The sequence below is a fragment of the Dendrobium catenatum genome, unplaced genomic scaffold (assembly GCF_001605985.2).
Source record: "Dendrobium catenatum unplaced genomic scaffold, ASM160598v2 fragScaff_scaffold_121, whole genome shotgun sequence".
In the NCBI taxonomy this organism is placed as follows: domain Eukaryota; kingdom Viridiplantae; phylum Streptophyta; class Magnoliopsida; order Asparagales; family Orchidaceae; genus Dendrobium; species Dendrobium catenatum.
In genome coordinates, this window is record NW_021318583.1 from 292,140 (window position 1) to 302,722 (window position 10,583).

General features: G+C 36.7%; 1 protein-coding gene across 1 annotated transcript; it reads right to left on the minus strand.

The window, feature by feature from the left end:
• Positions 1-602: 602 nt before the first annotated feature.
• Positions 603-6,900, minus strand: LOC110103911 (type I inositol polyphosphate 5-phosphatase 5-like). Its single transcript, XM_028697970.1, has 10 exons — positions 6,823-6,900; positions 6,603-6,693; positions 6,450-6,521; positions 6,225-6,315; positions 6,013-6,117; positions 5,387-5,936; positions 4,616-4,809; positions 1,172-1,280; positions 945-1,093; positions 603-819 (listed from the first exon to the last, which is right to left on the minus strand). The coding sequence occupies exons 1-10, from the start codon at positions 6,898-6,900 to the stop codon at positions 603-605; spliced, it is 1,656 nt and encodes a 551-aa protein (XP_028553803.1).
• Positions 6,901-10,583: the final 3,683 nt, after the last annotated feature.

Below are 10,583 nucleotides of genomic sequence, written 5' to 3' on the forward strand. Positions count from 1 at the left end.
ATTGCATGCAAATATTTTATTTTATCCAATTTCACCAACCTGCAGTTCTGCTAAAATTATAATATATGAATAAAAAATATAGCTTGGAAGGCACTGATTTGTTGAACTAAAGTGGCTGCTGGTTGATGTCTTGGTTGATGGCTATTAATTCATGTTTACAGTTATTGGATCAACCTGTACTAGAAAATTGCTTTAAGAAGCAAGAAGAAAGTTGTCCCAGACGAAGCCTAAAACAATCAATTTAGGCTTTGTTTCGAACAACTTTCTTATTGCATTTTAAAGTTGTTTTCTAGTACATAAATTTTGTACTAAAAAACTGGTTTAGAAAATAATAAGAAAGTTGTCCCAAATAAATAATTAATTTGTGAGTAACTTTTAGAAGTTACCACATTGTTTTAAAAATATAAAAATAATTTCATCAAAATAAATTAAATATACTCAACAATTTGAATTTATCATTAACAAAATGCCAATGATATATATTATTTACCCATATAAGATTTGTCATAGTTGTTAGTTGTTCCAAAAACAAGCAATAAAGGGTGCCTAATATTTGACTAATTATATACAAAATGAAGCTGATAAATGTACTTCTCTTCCTTTCAGAACTCATAGAAGCTGTGCCTTTGAGGTATGGTTTCATCAATGGAACTCCTTCCTCCTGAACTGGAGTGGCCCTTCCTGTAACAGCCACTGTTGCTAACCTCCACCTGAGTTTTGAACACTGCACATACCGGCCGGTGGTCGGAGAACCGCGACTCTCCTCTGTTATATTGTAGTTGCTCAATACCATCTCCAGACCATAATATACGATCACACCTACAAGAAGAGCATAAAATTTCTGCTTTTTAAAGCAGCTTTCTAGTACAACAATTTCTTGAAAGCAACAAAAAAGTAGCGATCAAAAGCTATCCCAAACGAAGCCTTAATAGTTTAGAGTGTACCATGCCGGGGTTCGACGGTTCTTCTTGGACTTTACTGTCTCTCCAGCATATTCATCAGAGTTGTGAGAGTACTTGTAAGTTGGTGCAAAATAGATCTTTCCCTCTTTCCAGCCATGAAATACTCTTCCTGCTTCCTTCTCCATATTTAGCTGAGTAAATGTTTAAGACATTTAGATTTGAAAGAGGGTGATTGTTCAATGATTTTATTGAGGCTATGATTCATTTACCTGATCCTTCTCTAGTAAAGCATCCCAATCATTATCATCTAGCAATGTTCTTGTGTCCTCATAGCTCAAAGCAACTCGATAATTCAAATCACCAAGCCAAAATGCTCGACTGTAGAAAAGAAGATTTTTTTTTTGAAGATTTGAAGAGAATATGTTGATGTGAAAGAAATGAAATGGGCAACCGTTGACTTCAGATATATATTCCTACCATTTTGATTTTCTTTAACTTCAAGTTTGATATATCATCAAAAAAGTTATCTTGATCAGGCACAAATCTCGAGGCAAAATCAAGAGGGAAACTTCAGAAATTAAACTTGGGACCATATGAACTCCGATTTCAAGAAACTTATAGTCTGACTGAATGTCTCGAAAAGACGAACCCAATGACACAAAATTCAACCCAATCCGAGCCCAAATGGGTTCAAATCAAAGACCCAAACCACCTTTGGAAGGTTTAAACCATAAATTGGATGACCAAACGGTTTCTAAATGTACCATGATTATAATCGAATTGAGCTGCTCAGCGAGACAAATCTAACGAGCCCAAGATTGTTGAATTCTAACATCATTAAGACATTCAAATGCCATGTAAAAGATCCACAATCAAGGAGATCAATATCGGCCGTCCATTCAAACCACTTAAGCAAGGAGGGAAGCAATGAAGAGAAAGAAGAGAAGGAATAGAGAGAAACTAAAGTTCTCTTGTCAACTGTAAAGGACATTTTTCTCCCAGGAACGTCCGGGACGAAATTGGATCGTCCCGGGACGATCGGTACAGGTTGTGCGGGAAATGTTTCTGACTGCATGGTTCGTCTGGACGAAATTTGGATCGTCTGGACGAAAATTTTACAGAGCCAAATCGTCCAGGGACATTAATTAATCTCGTCTGGACGAAATTCGTCCAGAGCCGAATCGTCCCGGGACAAAGTTTCGATTGTCCGGGACGATCCGTCTGGATATACATAGAAATGAGATATTTTGAAGAGAGAGAAAATCCCAGAAGAGAGAAAATCAAAGGAAAAGAAAGGAAAAGTGATTTTTGGGCGACTCCGGCCTGTTTTCGTCCGTTGCTGTAGTTAAAGAAGTTGACCGACTCGAGGTAAGACACATTCCGCCTTTCTCAATTTTCAGAAACGAGGATTTTGACAAGTTTTCTGTTTTGAATTTTGTTTCCGTTAGCGAATTTTGGGTATTATTTTCTTTTGACAAAGGTTTTACCGCGTAACTTTTGGTATGTCTTTGAGATGATAATTATGCACGTTTTGTGTTATGTGACTTATCTGATTTGTTTTATGAATCATCTGATATATGTACGATTCGGGTTATTCCGTACGATTCTGTCTGCTATGTGACTTAAAAACTTTATGATATCTGTACTGAACGCCGATTCGACATGACTTCGTTTTCTGTATTTGTTGTGATTTATGATTGAATAAGCATCTGTTCTATGATTTTCGTACGGCTTTTCTGATGTGCGTTTCTAACAATTTTGATTGGTGATTGATGTCTTGCTGAGCTGTTAGCTCATTCTTGTTTTCTACGTGGTTTTCAGGTTCTGGGAAAGGGAAGGAAGTCATGGATTAGCGGTCCAGAGTCTGATCTGTGATTAGGTACTTGATACTTTTGATTTTTGTACAGTCATGACTTTTCTGTTATGTTCTGTTCTTTCTGTTCATAAGCCATGTACTGTATCTGTATATGATTATTTTGGTGAAAGAAAAGATAGATGAACTGCACTGCATTTGGATATTTTTAGTAGCTTTGTGTTTTTCTGTCTGTGTTATATTTGGAAGAATGTTTTGAAGTAAGTTTCAAAGCCAGATCCTGAATTTGTTGGCTTTGTCGCGGCCCGATGCGAGCGGGATCCGTCCCGATCGGGTTGGGTCGTGACATCAACAGACTCCTCCTCGACCACCGTTGGATCACTAACCGTCGCCAGACTTTTTCCCAGCCACCGACCAATGTCGGACTTACCCCCGGACACTGACTAACGTTGGACTTCCACCTAGCCGCCAACTACGGTCTTCCTAACCTCTGTCTTCTGCCGAGTATTGTCATTCTGACCTCCGTCGCTTGACAATAGTCTTTCTGATCTTAGTTGTTTGCCTACTATGGTCCTTTTGACCTCTATCGTCAGACAACTATCTTTTGACCTCTGTCCCCCGCCTACTATGGCCCTTACAACCTCTGTCGTTGGACTACGGTCTTTCTGACCACAGTCGTTCACCAATTACAATCCTTCCGACCTCCATCGTCAGACAATGGTCTTTCTAACCTCTGTTGCCCGCTGACTACTGTCCTTCCGACCTCCATTGTTTGAAAACGATCTTTCCAACCTCTGTCACCCACCAATTACAATCCTTTCGACCTCCGTTGCCAGACTACTTCTTTTTGACCTCTATCGTCAGACAACAGTCTTTTTGACCACTGTCGCCTGCCAATCATAGTCCTTTCAACCTTCGTTGTCAGATTACAGCCCTTCAACCTCCGTCACCAGACAATGGTCTTTCTGACCACTATCGCTCGCCGACTAAAGTTCTTCTGACATCCGTCGTCTGATAACTATCTTTCTGTCCTTCATCGAATGTTGACTACTGTCATTCCTACCTCCATTGCAAGATTACGGTCCTTCTTACCTCCATCGTCATACAACGGTCTTTTCGACCTCCATCACTCACCGACTACAGTCATTTTGATCTCCATCGCTAGGTAAAGGTCTATCTGACCATTGTCGCAAACCATCTAAAGTCGATCCTTCCGACCTTCGTCGCCTGATAACATTCTTTTTGACCTTCGTTAAATGTCGACTACGGTCCTTTCGACCTCCGTCGCCAGAATACGGCCCTTCCGACCTCCGTCGCCAGAATACGGCCCTTCCAACCTCCGTCGCCAGACTATAGTTTTTCCGACCTCTATCATCTGCCGACTATGATCCTTTCGACCTCCGTCGCCATACTATGGTCTTTTCAACCTCTGTCACCCGCCGACTACCATCCTTCCGACCTCCATAGTCAGACTATGATCTTTCCGACCTCCGTCGCCTGCTGATTATGATCTTGCTAACCAAACGAACATGTCAATACTAATTCTTCCAATTCCCACCATATGATGAATTTTATATGATGTATATTTGCTACATTACGTCTAGGCCTTCTCCTCAAGGAAGGGCCTCATTTGTAATAAACGGCAAACACTAGTGGATTCATTCAAATTAGGCCAGACCCCCTGGTTTTTCTCCATTTTCAGGGGTTTCCACGTAAAAACTCTGGTGTCTCTTATGAATGCTATACCCTCCCTTTTATTTGATTGTTTGCTGGATCTTCATACAAAACTAGGGCGTTAATCTTTATATTTTTCTACCGCCGTGAATATTCTAACCCATAACGAAGTTCATGATTCAAACAACTTTTTTGCAGCTAATTTGGTAAAATGATAGAAACATACTCATGATCTATGATTCTTTCAGGTACTCGACGAGTTGTTCTCTTGCATATCTTAGGGAACTGCGTGTTCTTCAAGATCTCGGTGACATCGGAGTTCCTCCTCAATTCGTCACCTTCTTTCTCTCCTGAAGCCAAATGGCTACAGATAAAGCAGAAGCTGGTCTCATGAATTGTCATGCTCATTGCGATGCATCCCTGCACAGTAATTAGAGATTTGAAGGCACATAGCATCACAAAACATCTAATTATGATACAATTTTCTTTCCAAATGATATACCAGTTAAAATGTTTCCCTGAAATAAACAGTTCTGCTTCTATTTTGAAATGTTTGCTTAGATCATTTGATTACTCGTGGATATTAAACCTCTCAAAAGGTAATCATTATGTAGTAAAATGTATTTTCTATCCACAAGCAACCAAGCCATCCCTTAGAGCATCTCCAACCGAACGTCAAAAATGTCTATGGCGTCGTTCAGTGGCTCCAGCCGAACGTCAAATCTTCCTCTATTTCCTTGGCGTCGCACTATTCACCTACGTGATTTTGCTGTCTCAAACGAATTTGCTGAAGAAAAGGGCGAAAGAGGAGAAAGACGGTTACCTTCGCAGAAGCGCGTAAAATAGAGTTCGATTGTAGATGAATCATGGAAATTTTGAATTTCACTGCATTTAGGAGTGAAAAATGGAATTTTCGGTTGGAGATGCTCTTAGAGTGTTCCTTCTCCACTTCTCAATTTGATTTCATGAAAATAATGATTCTAAAATGGTAACTAACCTTGTTTCCAAGGTAACCCATGATCCCTCTCCCTGTAGAGGAAATCCTAAGATGGCCAATGTGTTGGACAAGAGCATTTCTCACCCACACAGACAAGAAGATGCCCACCATCTGTTTGTTGGAAATCAAACAATATTCATTTCCAATCACTTTCTCTTGACCACCACAGCATGGTAAGGCAGAATTCTCATCAACAGCGATTGATTCAATCCTCTTTATGAACTCCCTCATCTCCCTCGCCCTCCAGTGCACGCTAGATGGGTCGAGGGAGCAGTTACAGATCTTGGCCAAATCACTATTTGCTCTATTTTGTTTGCTTAGAACCTTCAGTGAGGACCTCTGGAAGGTGGTTCTTCCTGTCTTCTCCTCTTTCACTTGGTTGATGTGCTTTGATGAGTTGGAATCTGATGAAGGCTCTTCCCTATCACTCAAGGATCTGCATTTAGGCCTATTAAGGGCTCGACCGATGAGCGCGAGCCACTTTGTAGCGGGTTCGTTGTCCTCAATGACAAGCACATTGCCTGCATTCAGAGGAACTATTTCCTGAAACCTGAAGAAGGTAAGAATATCAGAAATCCTCACATCCTTCGCTTATCAAAACATGATAAACATTGAAGAGTTCCCACCCTATCACATATATATCTATGCCTTCTTCAACTTGTAGAAAATCTTCAAGATTGAGGCCAACGTGTGGAGGTCTACCCCCTACATTCCATGTCCCAACAAATATCCTACAAATGAAAAAATTATATCAGAATCTGATAGAAAGTCAAGAGCATTCATTGCATAATAAGTCCTGCTTTATTTTAACAATGTAAAGACAGAAAAGAATTCAAACCTGTACTCTTTCTTCTCTATTATTTGTTCCTCCAACGGTCGTTCAAAGGTGCAAAGATTCAGGCTTTCTATGCGTGAATTCGAAGGTCTATCTGAATATGAACAGGTTAGATGCAGCATTCAGTCATGCCAGCTTAAATCAACGGTATTTGATTTTTAAAAGTATTTTTCAAGATTTGATATGATATTTAAAAAAAAAACAGAGATTTTATTATTTTCAAATCACCTGAAAAGCTTTTTCTGATAAGAGGAGATGCATCCAAGAAAAAACTTCTCGCCGCATATTGTCGATTCAAATCTGTTGAAGAAATTGATACAACAGATCTTAATCATTTGAAGATCATATTGCCAAATTCAAAATAGAAAAAAAAAAAAAAACAATCAAAGAGGTAATCCATACCTGGTAATACATCTCCATCTGACTCTCTTCCACTTCTTCCCTTTTTACCAAAGATACTTGGAAGCAAAGACTAAAATTTTCAAATCAAAACGAATTAAAAGAGTCCAAAGATTCAATTTTTGTTATTCAAATCTATGCCCTCCAGTCACAAAGGAGGCAATCTTATCATTGATATTTATGAAATAAATTAGAACAATACCTTCTTTTTCTTGTCTCCTTTGATAGATTTGTCGGCGGTGGCGGCTTTGGTCCCGTGTTGTTGGCTTGAATTCAACATTCATCCACCCGCGATTCCGATTTCGTGTTTGGACGATTAGCTCAATGCCATTCCATTTCCCTCATAATCGAGCTTGGGGGACAGGTTGGAGGAGAGAGAGAGAGAGAGAGAGAGAGAGAGAAGAAAAGAATGGTGGGTGGTGGGAGGAGATAAATTTGATTTGATGATGAAAACAGATTACAGAGGTGAAATTAGAGGGGAGAAGCAGAGGTTCTTCTATCGCTGGATTCTGTTAATCATAACGAACTCTCTCCCGCCATCTTCGAGTAGTTGTTTGATACGGGCTTCCCGCATGCGACTGATGGATATTGGACGGGAGGAGGATGTGATTGTCGGATCGGGTGAATAGGATAACGTTTGGTGTTTTAATGGACGGTCTGATGATTGGATGTCGCATGCGGATTTCCAAGATTAAGACCAAGTCCAGTCTAGCTTATCTTATTGCCACTTGTCATGGCAATTGTGAAAATATGATAAATTGAACAAATTTATTGAAAATTTTAATCAATTTTGTGATTTTATAAATTCAAATATGATATCATTTAAATCATAATAGCATAACATTAATTTCAAAAATACTTTGTTATTTATAATTTTATAAATTTAATTTAAAATGTGATCCAGTTTAATAATTGGTGTAAAAAAATAAATAAATAGAAACAAACAGTCCGATAAAATGCAGCCGATGATATTGAAATGAAACAAAGTGATCGAAGAGCTTACTTCCTTGAAACCGATATATTTTTTATTGGTAAAGTTTTGAATTAGAATATCATTACTCAAATTTGATTTATTGAAATTTTTTTAAGATTATTATAACATAAAAAATAATAAATTCTAGTTTATGGGAAGTTTCTAGAATAATATATCTAATTTATGGGGATCTAAAAAATGCTCTCATGGTCAATGATACTATAAATTATAAAGTTGGTGACATTAATTTTTTCCTTGGAATTTGAAGGAAATTTTTGTTACAATTCTTCTTCTATATAAATTTGCTAAAAATATAATTTATTTGACTGTTTAATGTTTTGAGAACTAAAAATTATATAAAGAATCTTATTTGATCAAATGAATTTTCTCATAATATATCAAAAGTAATTAGGTTGAGGATGATGAAAGGAAAACAACATAAAAAGTTCTATGGTCACATCCTAAGATCTAAAATGGAAGAATTATTTTTCTTTTCCTCTTTTCATTTATTTATTTATTTCTTACTTTTCAGTAAAAGTCAAAAGTCCTTTAAAATCATATCAATTTAATATCAAAAGCTAATTAATTGCAGTAAAAGAAACATAAACAGTGAAAAATATAATTTATATTACAATCGTAGTCAATAATTACATTCTGTCTCAAATGTCCAAAATAATATATACAATAATCTTCATAGGCTATAAAAATAAACACAAATCAGAGGAACTGAAAGAAAACTAAATTAGTAGTACAAAAAGAAAACTATGCAAGCTGTATTCTCATGTTGTAGGGTTCTTACCTTTACTTAAATTCATATAAAATCACAGACTGAGCATAAAAATCCTGCAAATAATTAAAATCTTACAACTGAAATTAATACAAAGCAAAAAGAGAAACAATATGTTGTAAATCATATAAGAAAATCTATGAATTAATATAGATGTTAAATGTATTGGTCACGTGTATTAATTAATCATTATGTCTTTATGATATAATAAATTTCATTAAATCATATCATTCAATAATTCTAGTTAGTCCATCAATTGTAATAGTAGTATCAGTATCCATACTTCGTAACAGTAACCAAAAACAAAAACTAATACTTTGATATCCGTGTCCATACAATATCAATATATAGTAATCAATATCTATATTTAATAATTAATATTAACAATATATATTAGTAAAAAGTAATTAGTATCACTAATCAGTATTCTATCATTATTCAAATGATGGTATCTTGCTCTTATATATATACGACTCTCAATTAGTCGCCACTTATGACTCTCAATTGACATAGTCCATATAACTTCCCTTGAATCATGTGGATCAGTAGCCTTGACTTCTTATAACTCTCAATTAGTCTCTATCTCCTTATGACTCCTATCAGTGAATCAGTAAATCTTAAGGATAACACGTGGGGGCTATCATTTCATATATCTATTATTAATCAAAATTATCCTTTCATTCATTTCGGATTAGTATCACATTTCAGTATATATTAGTCCTATCAATCATTTCAGCATATATTACATTTTAATATTATCATATCAAAGCATAGTATGTTACTTTCAACCCATTTTCAGTATGCACTTTTTCTACTCATTTTATTCAAAAATTCTTATACACATATTCAATTGATGAAAATATAATAAAATCATATCAAATTATTTGGAATGATAAAATCTATAACATATAAAAAGTACACAATGAAAGCCTACAAAATCAGAAGATAATATATTTTTGGCAGATTAGAGGAGATAAAAGGCTTTAGTATCTAATTTAGATTTCTTTTCTTTTAGATTCATTTGCCTGATCAATAAATAAATTTTAACTTTAAAATAGATTAATCAAACAAAATAAACACATACAAAATAAATCCTTCAAAAAAAAAAATCTACAAACACATAAATAATACAATCAATAATGCAACTCTAGTTTCAAGCAAATTCTTCCACTACAATTGCTTTGATAACACTTTGTCATGCCCCAAGATTTAAAGTGAAATAATTTCTTTTATTTCTTTATTTCTTTCTTATTACTCAATAACAAGTTAACAACCAATAATCATTTACAACAAGATCAATTTAATATCCAGAGCTAATTAATTACATTAAAAAAATAATGGAAAATATAATTCACATTACAGTAGTAGTCAATAATTCAATATGTACATTTTGTCTCTAAGGTCCAAAATAAAATATATAATAGCCTTCACATGCTTAAAATATTTACATAAACTTGGGGTTAGGGGTGTCAAAATTTTACATGACCGAAAACCCGATCAGAAAAATTGTAGGTTATGGTTAAACCATTTGCCATACAGATCAGGTTCGGTAATCCAACAAGATTATAAATTAAGGTCGGGTATGGGTTGAGCCGAAACCAACCCAGAATGATATAGAAAATTGCTCACCTCCTCATATGCCAGTTCGCCCTGATGGCCTAACCGCGATCGTCATCACCTCGCCTCCCTGCCTACGACCTCAGAGCCTCACCTAATCCTTCGTTCCTCCATCCACTCTGCACCTCTCTTGTGAGCTAGAAAGTGCAAACAACAAACCAGTAAACCCTCTGTCTTCATCACCTGTTGCGACAATGGAAGTGGGAAGCTGATGTTGTGATGCAGATTTGGTCGATGCGGTCGCCGCTGGTTTCTCGGACGTAGATGCGACGCCGCGGCCCTCACGGCTTAATCGCTTAAGTGCTCGACCTCACCGCTCACCCCGTTGTCCGCCATTTCACTCATGCGTTTTTGAATCAAAATGGGTATGTGGGTCATGTCGGGTCGGGTCAACCCAATAACCTGCATGGGTCGGGTCTGGGTTGATTCTTTTAGACCCGTGTCCACTCGGGTTCGACCCAAACCTGACCCGTCGACCCATTTTGACACCCATAAACCCTAAATTCTAGATCAAATAGAGAGTGTACGTCTTTTGTTTTGAAGTTGTGCAAGGTCAGCCAAAGATGCCTTAATGCAATCTAATGAA